Source organism: Leptodactylus fuscus, chromosome 4, assembly GCF_031893055.1.
Source record: "Leptodactylus fuscus isolate aLepFus1 chromosome 4, aLepFus1.hap2, whole genome shotgun sequence".
In the NCBI taxonomy this organism is placed as follows: domain Eukaryota; kingdom Metazoa; phylum Chordata; class Amphibia; order Anura; family Leptodactylidae; genus Leptodactylus; species Leptodactylus fuscus.
Window position 1 is genome coordinate 103,211,946 of NC_134268.1, and position 21,129 is coordinate 103,233,074.

The 21,129-nt window shown below is 39.0% G+C and overlaps 1 protein-coding gene across 2 annotated transcripts in view; it reads right to left on the minus strand.

Moving 5' to 3' along the window:
- ATP9B (ATPase phospholipid transporting 9B (putative)) overlaps positions 1-21,129 on the minus strand; it is a 249,056-nt gene that overhangs the window by 32,293 nt on the left and 195,634 nt on the right. For both annotated transcript variants that reach the window (XM_075270907.1, XM_075270906.1), the window contains exons 16-17: positions 2,301-2,462; positions 1,490-1,582 (exon numbers count right to left, since the gene is read on the minus strand). In XM_075270907.1, coding sequence (XP_075127008.1) covers positions 1,490-1,582; positions 2,301-2,462 — 255 coding nt within the window. The remainder of the gene's footprint in view (positions 1-1,489; positions 1,583-2,300; positions 2,463-21,129) is intronic.

Here is a 21,129-nt window from a genome sequence, read left to right on the forward strand (position 1 = left end):
GGGGAAAAAGGTCTATTGACCTGACCTCATATTGTTAAATAAATTAAACCAATTTTCTTTTCTTACAATTAATTATGTATCATTATCGCCAAAAGTAATTTTTATGACATTTGGTTAGGTCTTCAGGGAGTTTAATTTAATCATGCCTCTGATTAAGTGAAGCTGGCCTGCAGCATATATTGATTCATATTGCCAATACCATCATCAACATATGCATGGTGATCACTCTATTACTATATTGTCAGTGCCGAGTGTTAGATTAAGATGACTACAGACAAAACAAAGTCTGAACCCAGAGTCTTTACATATGTAAACATCTGCAAACTGAGAGCAACAGAATGCTTCATATATAGTTGCCGATTTGCTTATTTCATAAAGAATATGACATTTTGGCACTTTGCTTTTTAAACTAACTTGTATAGAGTCATAAAAGTATATAATGCAAACCAACCAGTTTTTTATGGATTGTCCAGGAAAGATGAAGTATAAAGGAAATACTTGTAGTATCTTTTTTGTGTCCACTCAAAGTATTTTACTGGCATGTACAAGGTATTTAGATACATTTCAGGGATTATTTACACCAGCAAACTGGTGCAAATGACCACTATGAACATGATGAGGGCAGCACAAGACAGAAAACAGTCACAAATTTTGTGTAAAAAACCTGATTTAAGCAAAAAAAAACAAACAAAAAAAAAACACAACTTTTTTATGCTTTGTAAACCAGAAAACTGGCATTCAAGGTACAATATATTTGCCCCTACGTATACATATTTTGTGTACAAAGAGGCAAAACAGTGTTTTTCAGCAATTCCATTTCTGTTTGGCCATATAGACATAAAATGATCAGCTGTCATTGGCTAGGATCCCAAAACATAATGTATATGTTAATAATAATAATAATAATAATAATAACAACAACATATACATTAATTTGAAAAACACTGTTTTGCCACTTTGTGCACAAAATATGTATACATGGGGCAAATATATTATACCTTGAATGCCAGTTTTCTGGCAGATGTTTAAATATGTAAAGACTCTGTAAACCGTTCAGCCGTTTCAGCGCGATTGAGCAACAAACATCGAAACTTTCACATTTATAATATTAGTAAGGATAAGGATAAGCAGGTATGGAAAAATGCTGAAATGCAGAAGTGTTCACAGTTTATTTTTGTCAATTAATATAATAAAGTGAATTAACTTAAATTAATGTATATGTTATTATTAATAATAATAATTATTGCTACAGTGGAGATCTTGAAGAAAAACAAAAAAGTTTTGGCATAAAGATACAAGATGTTTGATCCTATTTCACTCCTTTCTGTAGCTTAAATTAATAAATCACATTTGATAACATTTATTAGCATTATTTTTACTCTTCACTATACTTATTTTATGTACTTCTTAAAATCAAAATAATGATATATTGTATTTAAGGTTAATGATTGATTAATTTTCACGCCAAATATTTTTTGGTGGATCCTACCTCTTCTTCCAACCAGTCATTATACTGTACAATGCTCGCCATGGCAACATCAGCACCTTTCATATAGAATGTGATATCTCCTGATGATTCTTCCTGTAAAAACAACCAAAACCTAATTTAGAAAATAATATCAAAGGGCTAAACTCTATAATCTTAGTGTTATTTACTGTAGAACCACAGCTATAGTTTTCATTCTTCTGAATCATTACAGTATGTGCATTAATGTATTTGCTGGCATTGACTGCCATATTTGGGATGAAGCATGTACATGGAGTGTGCTTTAAAAGGTTACAGCACAATGTATGTTGGAGTGATTACACTATGAGAAGGCAAGTTACCAGAAGATTGCAAAGTCAGAATGGACAGTCTTAAACTGGGGCAGATTTTTCAGTCTCGAATGCTGCTTGATAAACTCAGCATACTTGAGACTGTCTAGTATAACTTTGCACCACTTATCAGCTGGCTAAGTTTCTATGAAAAAAATATAACAAAACTTTTGGCAATTTTTAGGAGCACACTGTCACATACTAAGCCTCAACCCCATTGACAAGTCACAGGCCTCTCCCAATAAGCCACAGGCAAGGTGCAGAAACTGTTACAAAGTGTCTATAATATTTAGAAATTGAGGTGTAAAGCAGGTGCCTCTGGTGTAGATCATGCTGTAATACTGGCATATACTGTGTCAGTTTTGAAGCTTGCAGGTTTGTAATTCAGGATCAATACATGATAAGTACTGCAGAAAATTTACAAAGACACTCTGTTCATAAAAATTCTGCATGGACGGAAGATACAATAGATGATATAAACTTACTCTAACTATGATGCCCATCCGTTTGCTTTCAGATGTAAAGGGAAAGATCTGGAGAATAAAATAAGTCAGAATCTGTCCGCTGGGGGTTTTAAGCTGCATAGAGGTCAGATCTCTGTTAACAAGAGTGAGGCCAACGCTTTCTGTCCACTGTACAAGTGCAACCTGTGGAAAAGATAAGAATAAGTAGTACTTGATAACACAAAAAAAGCTTTAGGAAATGACATTGTGGAAAGCAGTACATAGAATATACAACTTGCTTTAAGTATTGTAAGCTGATGGCTGGTAAGGTGATGGACGGGGTGTGCATCTCACCCAGACTACTAAGGTGGGTGAGATGAGAAAACTCCAGAAGGAATGTTTGTTCTCAGCAGACAACTTTCGTCTGCTGAGCATTTTGGTAAATGCTCAGTATTGGGCTGGATTTTTAGGAATGACAGGTAGGTTGGTAGTGGGACCTGTCATTCCATCCCCCTCCAATCCACACTTTGGGGATGTTCCGGCAGCAACTCAGCTGCAGAGAGTCTACTCATCAAGGAGGCTTAAGAAGCCAGATCCAGCAGCAGACGAGGGGAACAGAGCTTGGCTGGAGAGCCAGCAGAAAAGTCAGACTGTTGGATTTGTCTTGGTTGATGCAACCTACTGTTGAGTCTGCTATTATAGGTGAGGTAACCTATTTTGAGTTAGAGCCTAGCAGGGCAGGTATTTATTTTTGTATTATTTTCTTTTATTGATGCACAGTTTTTGTGGAGTGTAAATAAAACTCTACTTTTTTGGACTAAAGAAAATGGACTTGTGTGTCTATGCCATTAAACCTAGCAACCCCAGACCCTGACAGTATACAGTATGGTAAAGTTCCTGGAAGACCTTGACTTTGTGTCTCTCATGGGTATAACCCAGTCAGTGCTCTGTTATATTTGACTACCATTAACAATACAGTCACGCCATAGCCATTGCCTATTCTACCTGCTGATTATGTTACAGAGCTCTATGGTGATTTACACCGGTTTATTGCTGGATCCAGGTGACAACATTCTGTACTATATAGCACATATCTCTAAAACAATAAATAGAGGGGGGGCAGTTATACTAGTACTCTGTAGGCATACCTTATATAACACACTTTAGTGAAGGAGTTGTTGTTTTGACAATTGTATTGTCTTAGAATTGTTTAGTAGTGGTAGTTTGCTAACTAGAACCTATCCTTTTACTGGAATAATATTTATAGAATGTGATATGCTGACAAAATGTATGTTGGGTAATGTGTAGACTTTAAAAGGAACTTTCAACAACTTCCAAGTCCAGCTCTTTGCATCATTTAATAGGCACTGCTCCTTGAATACATCACAGTTGGAATTTTCTCTGTAGCAATAAGTGTTATACGTCTTGATGCCTGATATGCTATTTAGTCTCTCTACTGTCAGGTGGGCAGTGTCAGGCAGGAGCAGACAAGGGGTGGGATTCAGAGCTCTGACACTGTCCCCTTCTCAATCACACCCCCTTGCCTGACGCTCCCCATCTGACAGTATAGAGTCTAAAAACTAACTGCACTGATTGCTGGAAAAAACGGTGGGGGCTAAAATAATATAAAAAAAATTTACAACTGCACTCAGTGGAGCAGAAACTGTTAACAATTTTTAAGAACTGGAGTAGGTGGAAGGACTGAAAGATCCTCTTTAACAAAATACAATCTGGACTGTATTCCACAGTAAGCTGCCATCATGGGTGTTACTAAGAGCTCACTTCAATACAAGCAGAACAACCACACATTTCATGTGTGTTTTTGTTCACAATTGTTAGCACCTTTTGATTCTCACTGTTATTCATGCAAATGCAATGCTATATGGTATAGTGTTAAGTATCTACTAAATAAATGAATCACTAACACACAAAAATCATATGCAAACGTCCTTCCAAACATCCTATATGAATATCTAAATATGCATTCATCCTAATACTAGCTTCATTCCTATGCACTTGCACTTTCCTATGAAAGATATACATTTGGAAGTATTCTCCAATACACAGTGTAAGGTGATATATTTCCTTAGAACAAGAGACTATAAAAATACTAAACAGAATGCTAATAAAATATAGATCTTGTAATTAGTTATATATGAGTAATGTGTCTTACAAATAAAAACAGTCTAGACAGTTACCGAACAGATAAAAATATAACGTATTCCAAGTCAAATTAGTCAATATCATTGATGATTGGATTGATCACAACCTGCACAAATGCTATAGAGATTCCATTTCACTAAAAATAAAATAATTGGACTGGCAGGAGAACAAACCTTTAAAGCAAGCCTATTCCCGTAATTATAGCAAGCACTTTATGCCAATAAACCCTTTATTTTTATGCTTGCTTTTGACAAAAAGAAAGCGTGAGTGTGACTACAACAACAATACACACAGTACAGGTTTCTTTTTCAAAATGTTTTATAAATTTAAATGGTTTTTATTTACAAAAGGTCATAAATAGCTGATTGTGGGGAGGTGGTTGTGGGGGGAGTGTACAGATGGCTCCCGCATGGATCAGCTGTTCGGGGTTGAAACCCTCCTTGTACCATAAAGTGTACTGAGAGCTGTATTACTGAATCGACAGAGGCTTTCGGTGTACCAGTCTTATATTTAGTTCCGCATTCTTTTACTCAGGTCTAGTCTAGTCTCTTACGGTACTGCTGAGCTCTGTAAACAAAGTGCTGAGGAACCCTGTAACAAGCAGCAAGAGTATGTTAAGCAGATGGTGGTCTATATTCTATCGGTTATTTTGTATGTGGCACACCTGTACTGCTGCTGGTTACACAGTTGGTAAAGCTACATACTGTGCATTTGCTTAGGCCTTGTCATGTCACAAACTTTTTCTCTGCTGGATTCAGTTTTAGGATGACGGACAACCGTCAGAGCCCATTATAGTCAATGGGGCTGTCAGACTCCTTGTGTTACCACAAATTTAGCAATTCATTTATCCATTGTTCTGGTACTTTCCTTATTGTGGTCAGATTATTTTCTGATACATGTGGTGTCCCTGTCTGATAACCCAGTCACAATAAGGACATCATGGCTGGGTTTCTGACAAGTCCCAGATCAAAGAAAGTTCCTACACTCATGAACATATCCATTGACAACCGATCAAGACAACAGACTGTCATCACTAACCTGGTTAGAAAAAAATCTTTACAACTTTTTTTTAATTAAAACGTTATTGAAATTTTAGTGAACTATATGTACAGTACAAAATTATAAAAGAATAAGAGGTAATTGGAAAAACAATCATGAAAATCATAGGGAGGGGACAAGGGGAGAGAGAGGGAATATTTCAGGGAGGAGAAGGGGTCAACGATCCACTGCAGTAGATTCAAGACATGTACAATCACTTAGTGCAGGTCAACTTATCACCAGTGGAAAACCAAATCAAGCAAAAAGATGAAGGAAGCTAGAACTAAAAACCATAGGGGTAGAGAGGTGGGGGGAGGGGGACAAGGCTGTCTGTAGAGCAGCAAGAGACCCACGGGGACCAAATCATTTTTTTCTGAGTCATGGAGTCCCAGTGAGCTAATTCCTCCAATCTACAAATTTCATAAACTTCATTTCCCCACTGCAGTAGAGGTGGCGTACCTTCCACCAATGAGCAAGGATCGATAACTTTACAGCAGTAATAAGGTAGGTGACTAGAGAAGTAGACTTAGGGGTAAAGCTACTATTGTGCCTCCACAGCAAGATCAGCTCACAGTCATGGCGTACAGAAGTAGAACAAACAGAGGTGAGCTTTGCTCCTATGGACAACCAATAGGCATCTAATATAAGATCGTCTCACCAAATGTCAGACAAAGAACCAAGAGCATTTATGGGCAATACTGTGTTTTAAGTGTTTCGGCAGTAGCAGGAATAACTGAAATGATTTAATGACTTCAACCCAAATTTTATTATCCATGAACTATATTGAATAAAAGGGAATAAATTTCATTGTTTAAGAGTTTGATTTTAGCACACCAATAGTCAGATTATTGGTTAACCAAACAGAGTATCAATTATTCAATTGTTGCTGGGGAAAAACATATATATATATATATATATATATATATATATATATATATATATATATATACAAAAAACCCCCAAAAAACTAACTATTCACAGCATCGTATGTCTTCATTAGTGCGTTATGTTCAACATTTCCATACGTGAGTAACTGCTGTTTTTTTAAGCAAACCATTCACTCAAAGCTGCTATTCTTTGCAGACCTCTTGTCAACAGCAGAGATTAGATTTTTCAACTTGCACATTTCAAGTACTTACCACCTACTACCCTGAACTTTGGCTGCTGTTCTGTCATTATCTGGTGGCAGCAACCCTATACAGAATCTATTACAAAACGTCACTTTGAACAGTTCGAAAACACAACGGATTTAATCACATACTATGTAAAAGCTACTCCACAAAAGCAGTCCTAAGGTGTAAAAAGTCCAAGGCTCACAATATTTTTGACCAAACCACTGGGAGTTCCAATTCACTCTGAAATCCTGGCACACGTGTTAGCGTAAAATGACAATTAAAACAAAGCAGTAAATCACACAGCATGGGCTTTTTAATTTTCATTAGCAGCAAGACATTAGTAAAATGATGTAGGACAATTACTCACAAAAAGCTACCACAGGTTTTAATGCAGTGACCTTTGGCTTTCCAGAAATGTATCGGATTTCTAGATATAACTTTTAACTACCTCATTCTTTCATATAGATTGTTGTTGCCAATACAGATAGATAACAATTGAATTACCAAGTCCTAAATTAACTAACCATTGGACCCATTTCAGGAAGATGAATGCGATTTATTTTCTACTTACTAATAAAAGACAATGAAACATGGCACCGACTGTGACTGTTGCAGAAATTCACACAAAGTGAACATATATAGCAATCTTAGTGATCATTTAAAGAGGACTCGTCACCTCTTCTTACCTGACTGACTGTATTTTAGCTAATGATGGTGTGCCACATGAAACGACAATTGTGGACAATCCTTGGGATGACATACTGCTCTTTGGATACTACTCTTCAATAATAGCACTATTAACCAAGTGTTTTCAGTTGGAGGGGGTGTCAGTTTGGCATGGTATAGGGACAAGGGGACTGGTAACCCCAGTTGTCAATTTACTCATGAATATTCAGGAGGACTATGCTCTAAAACAGACCTGGGCAATGTACGGCCCGCGGGCCACATCCGGCCCTCTGACTGCTTCTGTCTGGCCCGCAAAGCCTGTGGAAGTTCGTTTAAGGACCTGAGATGATGTCATCACAGCCTATCAACAGGATAGGCTATGACTCGTTAGTGGGTGGAGCCACACGGGACTGTGTGCTTGCTGCAAGCTGCCAGCGATGGAGGCTACTGGATGATAAAGAAGAGACAGCATGTGTGAGCAAGAGGGGGGAACTAGGGGCAGATGTATGGGGGCAGTTGAACTGAATTCACATGGAGGGGGGACATTAAACTAGGGGCAGATGGAGGGTGACATTAAACTGGGGCAGCTGGAGGAGGATATTAAACCATGGGGGTAGTTGGAGTGGGACATGTCTGCCTCTAGTTGCCCCCAGTTTAATGTCACCTTCTAGTTTCTGCTAGTTTATACTGAGGCACCAGGAGAGGGACTTAATACTGTGGGGAATTTGGAGGGGAACATTAAAATGTGAGGACATATAATGTACGGGTGACTGTAGGAGGATTATACTTTGTGGGGGCACATGGAAAGATGATTGAGAATGGGCGGAGTCAGCGTAGAAGTGGGTGGAGCTAAATTTGCAGCAGCGCGCATGGCCCTCTAGAACAGTTACATGGCATAGCATGGTATTATAAGCACATGCATATCTGATACATAACTTGCAAAGGGATAAAGAAAAGGGAATCACAGCCCACTTACGTGACCTTCTCTGCATATAGTCCATGAAAGGTGCATGCCACAATGGTTAGGATGGTGGGCTGCCGAATAATAAACCCACTGGCTTGGGATACGTCTGAAGAACGCAACAAGGAAAAATCCAGCACCACGTGCAGTTCCTTAAAACTTTGCCTTTATTCTCACTGATTAAAAATCCATGTTCCATGCAATGTTGCTATTACAAAAATTCCATCATACTGGGAAAAGCATCTATCTGACGCGTTTCAAGGATAAACTGATCCTCTTAGTCATAGCCTGATTCGCTATGCTTAGACTAGCAGCTATGGAATATGATTGTAAGAACATGGTAATACACATGTACAAAATTATAATTTTGGAATCTAAATTCTCATGTATTACTCTTTCTCACTAAAATATGATGCATGTTTTGAATAAAGTTTCTTCAAATAGCTGCAACATCATTTATTTGGAATCTTGAGTGCAGAGATGAGATTATATGCCTTAAAGGATTAATGGTACCCCTTATGTATCCCCATTAGAATCTGTGCAGCAGAGTATGCACAAAGCCTAAGTAGCAGGGTAATTGATAAATGAACAGGGATGTCAGTAATCAGTAAGGTCATAATCAGAAGTGATATCCCCCGTCCTACTACCACAAAAAACACGATCAATATGATCAATGTGAATATAATGACACAGCTAACACACAGATGTAGCACAGCTTTGGTCTGTCAAACCCAGGTTTGTAATTTCACGTATGGAGCAGATGTGAATATAGCCTGTGATTGTGATATTGCTATGTTAGAGTCTCCATATCAGTGTCTGCCTGAAAATTGGGGGAGGAAAAAGACTTATTCCTCTACATGTTTCAGTTTTAAAGGGCAGACACACGAAGGACCCCACTGCTATTTTAGCAAACCAGTCTAGAGATGAGCAAATATACTCGATCGAATACCTCGGCCACATAGCTCCTGGTGCAAAAACACTTCCGGGGCATCCAATTTTTACTGCCCCTCCCACCTACCCTGCCGCCGGGAGCTATGTGGCGCAGTTACTCGATCGAGTATATTCGCTCATCTCTACAAACCACCATTTCATTGTTCTGGTACTCATACAGATCCAAAAAAACACAGATGTAACACTAATGTGAACCTAGTGTCAATAGATACATGAATACTACTAGATTATGTTAATTTAGGTTATATTTACAAAGGCAGTTTTTGCTGCACTGTTATAGGCCAAACATGAGAACTGATAGAAAAAAAAGTATAAGGTTATATGCATATGATCAGGATTAACATGCAGAAAATTGGGTGGTTCATTTTAAGGGGTATATACAGTGTTGGCCAAAAGTATTGGCACCCCTGCAATTCTGTCAGATAATACTCATTTTCTACCAGAAAATGATTGCAATCACAAATTCTTTGGTATTATTATCTTCATTTAATTTGTCTTCAAAGGAAAACCACAAAAAGAATTGTCAAAAAGCCAAATTGGATATAATTCCACACCAAACATAAAAAAGGGGGTGGACAAAAGTATTGGCACTGTTTGAAAAATCATGTGATGCTTCTCCAAATTGTGTAATTAACAGCACCTGTTACTTACCTGAGGCACCTAACAGGTGGTGGCAATAACTAAATCACACTTGCAACCAGTTGAAATGGATTAAAGTTGACTCAACCTCTGTCCTGTGTCCTTGTGTGTACCACATTGAGCATGGAGAAAAGAAAGAAGACCAAAGAACTGTCTGAGGACTTGAGAAGCAAAATTGTGAGGAAGCATGAGCAATCTCAAGGCTACATGTCCATCTCCAAAGACCTGAATGTTCCTGTGTCTGTTGTGCGCAGTGTCATCAAGAAGTTTAAAGCCCATGGCACTGTGGCTAACCTCCCTAGATGTGGATGGAAAAGAAAAATTGACGAGAGATTTCAATGCAAGATTGTGCGGATGGTGGATAAAGAACCTTGACTAACATCCAAACAAGTTCAAGCTGCCCTGCAGTCCGAGGGTACAACAGTGTCAACCCGTACTATCCGTCGGCGTCTGAATGAAAAGGGACTGTATGGTAGGATACCCAGGAAGACCCCACTTCTTACCCAGAGACATAAAAAAGCCAGGCTGGAGTTTGCCAAAACTTACCTGAGAAAGCCGTAAACGTTTTGGAAGAATGTTCTCTGGTCAAATGAAACAAAAGTAGAGCTTTTTGGGAAAAGGCATCAACATAGAGTTTACAGAGAAAATAACATAGTCCCTACAGTCAAACATGGCGGAGGTTCCCTGATGTTTTGGGGTTGCTTTGCTGCCTCTGGCACTGGACTGCTTGACCGTGTGCATGGCATTATGAAGTCTGAAGACTACCAACAAATTTTGCAGCATAATGTAGGGCCCAGTGTGAGAAAGCTGGGTCTCCCTCAGAGGTCATGGGTCTTCCAGCAGAACAATGACCCAAAACACACTTCAAAAAGCACTAGAAAATGGTTTGAGAGAAAGCACTGGAGACTTCTAAAGTGGCCAGCAATGAGTCCAGACCTGAATCCCATAGAACACCTGTGGAGAGATCTCAAAATGGCAGTTTGGAGAAGGCACCCTTCAAATCTCAGGGACCTGGAGCAGTTTACCAAAGAAGAATGGTCTAAAATTCCAGCAGAGCATTGTAAGAAACTCATTGATGGTTACCGGAAGCGGCTGTTCGCAGTTATTTTGTCTAAAGGTTGTGCTACCAAGTATTAGGCTGAGGGTGCCAATACTTTTGTCCGGCCCATTTTTGGAGTTTTGTGTAAAATGATCAATAATTTGACTTTTTTTTTTTCATTCTCTTTTGTGTTTTTTCATTGCTAGCAAAATAAATGAAGATATTAATACCAAAGAGTTTGTGCTTGCAATCATTTTCTGGAAGAAAACGAGTATTATCTGACAGAATTGAGAGGTGCCAATACTTTTGGCCAACACTGTACAGTAATACGCTGTCAGGGTCTGGGGTTGCTAGGTGGGGTGGCATAGACACTAAAGTCCAGTTTCTTTAGTCCAAAACAAAGGTAGAGTTTATTTTCACTCAAAAAGGCAGTGCAGCATCAAAAGGAAACAATACAAAATAAATACCTGCCTGGCTAGGCTCTAACTATACATAGAATAGGTTACCGCAACTAGAATAACAGAAATCCAAAAGCCAGGAGAATCATTCAGGACACAGCTCCAAAAATATGACCTCTCTGTTTGCTCTCCAGACAAGCTCTGCCCCCAGTCTGCTGCTGGATCTGACTTCGTAAGCCTCCCTTGATGAGCAGACTCTCTGCAGCTGAGTCGCTGCCAGAACATTCCCAAAATGTGGACTGGAGGGGGGTGAAATGACAGGTCCCACTACCAACCTACCTGTCATTCCTAAAAATCCAGCCCAATACTGAGCAATTACCAAAATGCTTAGCAGACGAAAGTTGTCTGCTGAGAACAAACATTCCTGGAGTTTTCTCATGTCACCCACCTGAGTAGTCTGGGTGAGATGTACACCCCCTCCATTACCTTACCAGCCATCGGCTTACAACACCTTGTAATTTCTGTAAAGTTTTTTCATACATGTACATGTAGACTTTGGTGCAGATTTTAACATATAGATTTTGACTCAAGCATTCTGATTCCAGCAACTAACACTGGAATACTGACATAGAAACCATATTGCTCCAATGTATGACATATACACTCTATATAGATGTATACACACATGATGCATGTGCCAAGGTGCAGCAAATAAACAAATGAAACAGAAGTTTCACTGAAAATCACTGACGTATAAATGCCCTAAAATACACAGGTTATACCTCTATACATGTGACTGTCCCAAACCCTAAACTTCCAAATGTAGCAGTCAGTGGACTAAAGATAAAACCTTAGGAATATATCATGATGCCTACAACCGTGCTTCCCTAAACTTTAGAATCTGGAAGATACGCAGACACTTAAAGTTTCGCATCCTGCAAATTGTCAATTTAAAACTTTAAAACATTTAGAGATATATCTACAAATAGCTGAAGCACAAGTGTCTTGAATTAAAGATTGATAAGGAAATAAACTTAGTAAATTTTAGTAGTTTTCCCCATTTAACAAACTAGTGTGCTACTCCCAGGCAGGAAGCGTGCGCTTCCTGTGCTTATTTTGAGTGACGCGTGTAACCTTTGGAACTTGCATCCATCAATCTGCACTGTAATTAATTCGGCTTTTGCTTTTAAATGCTATGGTTAGCTCCGAGTCACAGATTCCAAACAAAACACCCACCCTACTCCTGGGAGATATACACACATGTATATAAATATACATATAACAGGTGACACAAAGACAAACCAGCCCAGATTAGCAAATGATGATACATTTCTATTTATGTTTTATCTAGATAATCATCAAGATCTCAATCGACACAAACATATCATAGTAATGTAAATATAATATACATAAAATAAATACACAGTAGCTGTCCATCACCTTTATCACGTAATAAGAAAAAAGACCCATGCATTAGTCCGCCTCTCTGTGAATGACAATTTAATGACAAGCACATTTAGCTGTCATTGTTTTAATTACAAGCGTCGACTATTAAAATATAATACAATTATGACTTTAAAAATACTGCTGGAGCATTTGAAAAGACTGTCGGTCAATAGCTCAGACAACATATAGAGCATTTATTCTTCATAGGGCACCAAAGGTCAGGCAAATGATGGTTTTATGCTACTGACAATGATTTGCTCTTTGCATTGACAAAACAACAACAATTAGTCTTACTTCACTGAACGCACGCAAAAATGAATTAAACAAAATGACAGAGCTCATACATTACACAAAGCACCAGCAGTAGCAAGTCTCTTCTGATTTAAACAATATTTAAGCTCTTTGCTCAATTTACATTACTCCATTTATAAGGCAGAACGTACTTCCTTTTAATCTTGATAGTGAATGTCCATCAAAATGAGTGGGTGCAACAAGAGAGTCTGCAGAAAGTGCATATTAATGTCTCTAGTAACCAGATAATTACATTTCTCTATAACCATATATAAACATACACTACATCTCTAAGAATAATGGCGTTCGTTCCACTAGGACAGCCCCATACGATATGTTATATTAGGGCATAAGACAACATATATAGGGGTTAATGGGGATTTCTTGCTGCTAAAAAAATCTGAAAAAAGAATGCTAAAACATAACGTATATATACAGGGTGTCCGGAAAGTAAGTACACAAAATGACAGGGTGGACTTTGGCCGGTATATGAAGCGTTTTTTATTAAAGAACATGTGACTAGAAATGCACCGTTGTGGCGCTGAAGGTAGACCGAGATGTCGGTTTCCTATCCCTCGCTGCGCCATGTGAAAGGAGAAACATAGAGGAGAAAGCGCTTTAATGGGAAGACAGTTTAATCACTGTTACTTATTACAAGAATTGCTGGAAGTGCTGGCTGCCTGCCTCGATGCAAGCAGTGCAACACCAGGACATGGATTGACGCATCCGTTCACAGACTCCTGGCATGGCCCTCACCGCTACAAGCGCAGCCTGGATGCGGATCACAAGCTATTCATAGGTTGGCACAGGCGTTGCATACACAACAGACTTGATATGTCCCCACAAGAAAAAAATCAAGTGGTGTCAAATCCGGCAAGCTAGGGGGCCACAGCAAAGGCCCGCCGCGTCCAATCCACCGATTCGGCCATTGGTTGTTGATGTGTTCATGGACAATACAGCCAAAATGGGGAGGTGCTCCATCCTGCTGGAGCCACATCCTTGCCCTGATGTTCAAAGGCATATCTTCGAGCAACACCGGCAAATCATCCTGCAGAAATGCACTGTGTTGGTCTACCTGCAGCGCCACCATGGTGCATTTCCGGTCACGTGTTCATTAATAAAAAAACGCTTCATATACCGACTAAAGTCCACCCTTTCCGGATACCCTGTATATGAAGGTATATCACTTATCTCCTAGCACTCCCATTCTAACCCTTTCTGGATCTCTGCTAGCCTCTACTTCCTGAAGCCTCTTCATGCAACAGGAAGTGAACGCTTTGTATGAGCCAAATACTGGCTGAGGTAGGTCACAAATGGACCAAAATAAGTAATAAAAACAGGAATAAGAACAATGGGGTAAGGGGAGTATGACGGCAGTATTCTGTATTTCTGCTGCATTTTTTCATCAGCTGGACAAAACATCAGGGCCTCTTGTTCTAGCACATAGGTCCAATCACAATTTACGTGGACAGTCCTTCATTTCTGCCACAGTGAAAATATATGACCGATTATTTATTGCTGGGGCATTTATACACTGATCTGTACTGTACATCATTGCACTGGTGTGAGCAGGAGACTTGTAAGATACATCAGATGGAGGAGCTGCCAGCATTGAGCAGCATCATTGGGGCAGAGAAAGCAGGGACAAAGATGGTTAGAGAAAAATCTTTAAAGATCTGCACATTTTTTTCATTATTTATATTTGAAAACATATTTAACTCTTCATTGTCTACATAAATAAATATGGTTATCAAAATACCCTCTTAAACTGCCTATTCACATTAAACAAACGTTGGTCAAACATGCCAATTTTGTAGGGAATGGCTAACCATGTAATGTGTATGGAGAGGTCCAGATTGTCCCAATGGCAAATGTCATGGGAAAGGAGAACAGGGAAATGTATTTCAACGTGACTAACTCTTTGTTCTCATGGAAGATAAGCTGCTGACAGAGGTGACGGGCAACATCTTACACCCCTCTTCTTGAGTGTGTGCAGGTGGATGGAGGTTTGGGAGGAATAGTTGTCCACCAAAGATGCTTTCATCAACAGCTATCTTAGGTGTGTTGGCAGCTTTGCCCACAATAATATACTCAAAATGGACTATATCAGTGATCACAAGTGTAATGAATTAAGTAAAGCTAAATGTGTCAATTATTAACAAGGTAAAACAACAGACTCTAATTTATTTATTCCATGCCTTACTGAAAAAATATAAAGATCAATCTTTGTTTCTGATGATACCACACCCCATGATGAATAGTCCTTCTGGTTGAGACTTGCTTCCATCCAAAAAAAACACTATATTAAATTTAAAGCATATAAAAAAGTCTTAGATCAAGACAAAAGCATACCTGTCAGAGCACATCAAGTTAGTGCACATCAGAGCACTATTTTCTTCTCCAATGTCCAGTAATGATACTGCAACAGTGATATAAGTGCGCAGTATACGGCAGGCATACACTGCTGATTAGAACAATAATTGTAATACTTAATAAAAAAGGCAATAAATCTGTGGCTTATGGTAAGCAGTACTTAGCAAACAAGACCAATCAATGTCAGTGGTCAGAAAGGCCAAAGGTCTTAAAGGTCCCTGTTCACAGCATGTTCTTGAATTAGACGGAGCTCTGACCTCTGCACTTTACAGCAGAAAGCCTGGGTTTATATCCTTTCATGATTGTTTATTACATTAAGTCAACTCTAGCTTTCCACGCTTGATGTGTACATACACTTATGACAATTAAAAGCCATGTAGTTATGATTTTGTCAATGGCTTTTCCTGCTTACAAGCAATGTTTGTTATGCAGCGGCTGTTCATCTGGCAAGTGATAGACACATGAAACTTTTTACCTTCTCGGAGAAAATGAAATATTGATCACTTATCATAAGAAACAATGAGCGGTGTATAATCGGACACCGCTTTTTGAATACTAAAAGAAAAACGAATCCAGCAGAGCTTGGACAATAATATGTCCTGTGGCATGTGTCTTCAGGTGACAGCTTGTTACCATCTTGTAGATCAGGCCTCAACAGACGAATATGAGTGATGACAAAAACACGCATCATGTCATAATTGACTGCAGCTTTCTGCATATTTCCATAGAAAATTATATTACTGCCTTTTTCATGTCCATCAGGACAAATCACTGCTTCTTGATTTTTCTAAAGGCGGAAACAAAGACGGCACAAGTTAAATGGCAGCCATCATTTGCTTCCTCCCTCCCTCTGGGGACTCAAGCAGAATGGCCAAGCTAAAGTGAATTTGTGACCAATTTATAAAGAGCGTGTGTACTATTATGCCCATGTTATTGTGGTCCAGTGGGCACAATACACAATAAATGGCAGGTGAAATGTCTGTTGAGGACACTAGAATAAGTAGTGCACCACGTATGATAGTAATGGCACCAATTGCTCTGTTGGCCTAGAGGTTCCATGCAGTCACTGCCATAGATCATAAGGCCAAGACCAAATGCAGCAAAAGTACCTGCCGAAGTATAATACCACAGGTGTCTTATAGATGTTCTTCACTTAAGGGGTGTGGGATGTTCTTCATTAAAGTGTGAAGAGCACAGATTCATTCAATTCAATTGGAGTGTTGGAGATAGCCAAAGTATAGCGCTCACAAATCTCAGGTTTACTTTGGAATTACAATAAAGAGGACAGAAAATGTTACAAAACACAATGGCGGTGATTCACTAAAGGTGACCATAAACAATACATAAATATATGCCAAACATGCTAATGGCTAGTGTGTGTTGGTGGTCTCCCAACGCTCCCCTGACCTTAATCGTCACAGTAAAGAAAACTCTTCCACTTGTTGCCTACATGTATTCTATTCATCTGTAAACTCAACTGTACTTAGTGAAAAACCTAAAATACATGTCAAGATTGGTAAAAAAAAAAAAAATCAAACAAAATTCATTCCCTTCCAACACGCCTGATGCTTATTCCCCTCACACAGACATTTGTTAGTGACCTAATGCACAATGAAGAAACCAGCCATGAGATGACAAAAAATATGTCCTAACAATTTGATCTCAGTGCATGCTTCCTACAAAACTATTGATAAATATCCCACATTTTTTCTTAGAAAAGCTGTTTTTGTTACCATATATTTCAGAGTTTGCACACAGTAGGTGTCATTTGTATAGAATTGACACCGTATATACAATTCCACAGAAGAATATGAAATAGTATTTACACGTAAAACACTTTCAGGGTTAAAATGATGTTTATCAAGCGACAGTGCTATGTATTAAGCAAATCTGTTTAGACATGGAAATGCTGAGTGTAAGGTAAAAACATCAATTGAACCATTTACTTGCATAAAGCTCTAGGGTGCAATATTTAAAGCACTTTATTCAATAAAAAATGCTTTTAAAATGGTACTTTGGTGATTGGGAAAAACTGGAATCATCTGTCAATGTGACTGCAAGAAAGTTCAATAAGCTAAATAATGAACCATTTACATTATTTTCCTCAGGCTCCATGACTCGTGTCAATAGTACTCTTTAAAAAATTATGATGTAGCCGTTGTACTTTGTAAATCACAGGATGCACATTTCTACCTTTTGTAAGCTAAAATGACACGGAATGGCAAAGCAACTAGAACCGGTTGGCTGCAAAAGAATAGAAGATGATATTTCAGTAATTATACATTTTAACTCAGCTCGGGACACCATTTTCAAAATCTTAAAGGGACCCTGTCAAGTTGGGATTTAATCATGTAGACCTCTGGACTTACGAGTCCAGTAGGCTGGTCAGGTAATGGAGGGGGTGTACATCTCACTCAGACTACTAAGGTGGGTGAGATGGTGAGATGAGAAAAGTCCAGAAGGAATGTTTGTTCTCAACAGACAACTTTCGTCTGCTGAGCATTCTGGTAAATGATCAGTATTGGGCTGGATTTTTAGGAATGGCAGGTAGTTTGGTAGTGGGACCTGTCATTCCACCCCCCTCCAATCCATACTTTGGGGATGTTCCGGCAGCGACTCAGCTGCAGAGAGTCTGCTCATCAAGGGAGCTTAAGAATTCAGCTCCAGCAGCAGACTCTGGGAAGAGCTTGGCTAGAGAGCCAACAGAGAGGTCACATTTTTGGAGCTGTGTCCTGAATAATTCTACTGGCTTATGGATTTCTGTTAATCTAGGTGATAGGTGATAGATTCTATGTTTAGTTAGTGCCTAGCCGGGCAGGGATTTATTTTTGGATTAGATAGACAAAAAAAGAAAAGAAAAAAGGTGGCACTGCATATAACCCTCAAATTTTCATACCAGCATCACTGATATCTTTTTAAACATTGAAGAGGAAGTTTGTATCCTTTGTTCGTGCCTTTTTGCAGGAGGTGCTCACACACGAAGTAAAGATATTCAAATACATAGAAAGAAGAAAAAATGGGGGCACTCACCTAGGCACCTTTTCTTAAAAAACATTTCTTTATTCGTTTTTATAAAAACATCTTGGGAGAGATCGACCATACATCAAGGCATAGATGGAAAAAGGCGACAGGCGTTTCGCGCAAAGCAGCGCTTTTTCAAGCCATATAGATGTTCTATATGGCTTGAAAAAGCTCTGCTTTGCGCGAAACGCCTGTCGCCTTTTTCCATCTATGCCTTGATGTATGGTCGATCTCTCCCAAGATGTTTTTATAAAAACGAATAAAGAAATGTTTTTTTAAGAAAAGGTGCCTAGGTGAGTGCCCCCATTTTTTCTTCTTTCTATGTATTAATTTTTGTATTGATTCCATTTGTTGCTGCACTACCCTTTTGAGTGAAAATAAAACTCTACCTTTGTTTTGGACTAAAGAAACTGGACTTTTGTGTCTATGCCACCCCACCTAGCAACCCCAGACCCTGAATATATATATATATATATATATATATATATATATATATATATATATATAGTGAGATGGTGACAGGGAAAGTTCTAGAAGGTCGCTATATCTCCCCCAGATTCCTCACGTATGTGTGGTGAGAGAAATTGACCAAGGGATGTATCAAAAACTCACCTGTGTGATTAATCACTTCTTGTCCTAGTGCAGGAAGGAGCTCATGCACAGGTGGGAGCTGGGGCTCATCAAGGCCCTATAAAATCCTGTCAAGCTCTGAGTCCTGGGCAGTTCCAGGGGGAGAGAGGAGGTGCCGGGTCCGGTCACAATAACCTGTCCTCTGGTGAGAGCCCTGTGTGAACACAGCCTCAGTTTTGCTTTGGTTTTTTTCGTGTGGCTGGAGCAAGCCACACGTACAGTTAGTGTTCCTGTGTTTAGTTAGTAGCTCAAGTGAGCAGGTTTTGTTTTATTGTTTTTGCCTGAAGTTAAGGCCTGTTTTTGTTTCTGGCAGTTTTTGAAAAATAAACATACAGGGTAAAACCTGTTTATACCAGATTTTTGTGTGTCTGTCTCTGACTGTCTGGGTCCGTTGCTGCTACCGCTGAGCCTACTCCCCCCACAATATATATATATATATATATATATATATATATATATATATATATATATATATATTTATATGTGTTAGGATCACATCTTCCATCTTGTATTCTGTCAGCCATCTTGTAACCTTTTTCTTATATAAACTTTATGAAAATGTCTGTTTAGAGTCTAAGAGACCCCTTTAGGGGATAAGGCGTGTGGAATGTTGATGGTTGGGTTATAACTCCTTATCTGTTGTAAGGGTCTCATCTTTGAGGGTGTGTGTAGAATAACCTGTTGACCGTCGGACCAGCATGTGATCATTATCTCTCTTGCTGTGATATACATCTAGAATTAGTGTAAGATGTTGGTTTACACATAAATATTTTAGATTCTTCTTTAAAGGTCATCCCAGGTTGGAGTGTAATAATGAGATGCAGACCTTATCCAATAGTCATGTGCCACAGCTTATGTTATAACCAATCATGTCAAGTCCAACCTGCTTTTGTCTGTATAAATGCTACTCTCTGTAACAATAAATCAGAACTCTTTTGATACACCACCATCTTGTGTCTTAATCAGTTCTCCAGGTCAAAGATGGCTGTAGTCCATCTAGGCCTGTTAATTAATTATTTAATTTGGAGCCCTGCAACATACTCTTCCCCAACAAATTGGCGCTTCCAACGTGCAGCTTGAGAAATAAGGAGACGGTTTACTGATCCCCCGGACGACCAGTGATTACAGAAGTTCCTGGAACCGCAGATCCAAAAAAGTCAGCAGCTGCAGGTAAGAACTTTTTTCTTACCGATCTGATCTGTTTTTCTAAGGACTTTTTGTATTCCTCTCCGAGTGTGAGGTAAACACATATGTTCCTTATATAGATATCTCAAGTTTTTTTGCAAAGAACCTAAGAGCAGTATGTTGTATGGATGTTGCTAGATAGAAACTTGGGCTAAAATCTGTTGTGGTTGTGCATTCATTGTATTCATTTGTGTTCTGTGGAAAGTAAGTAGTCACGTGACAAAGGGACATAGTGATCCCTAAAAACCCTCCATCTGACCTTAATTAGTCACTTTTGATTTAGATACAGTAGTATCTTGGAAAAAAAAGGGCAGGAAAAAGGCAGAGGGACCTTGAAAGTCACTTTTGATTTAGATACAGTATATATAGTGTGCTGTATCTTGGAAAAAAAGGACAGAAGGGAAGGAGGAAATCCTCTAAACTGATCTTAAAAGTCACTTTTGAATTAGATACAGTATATATAGTGTGTTGTATCTGAGAGAAAAAAAAAAAAAAAAGGGACAGATAAGAGACAGTGGAAAGTAGGAAAGAAAAGCACGCAGAACAGAATGGGAGAAGTGCAGAGTCAGCCAGTATGGAAAACAGCTCAAGAGATAGTAGAAGAGAGAGAGTAGAGCCGTGGTGAACAGCTGTAGCAAATTGTTGTTGTACTGGACTTCTGAATAGTAGTTGTCACGGAGCAAAGGTATACGTCCTTCCCCCGGAGGATATCTTGAATCAACACGGACGCAAGAGGTCGGGAGACAACAGCAATTTATTGTAATCCACAAAGTTAGTAGCCGGCGGCGGTCACATCAACCGTAATAACAATAAGTCCACAGAAGTCACAATCCAATGATAGCTTTGGCTCCTTGGTCCTGTAACTAAATCCTGGCTCTCTGCAGAGCTGTGCACAGGCCGGCTAACACATACTAACTACTCACTACCACTATATACTAAGACTGTTACACCTATA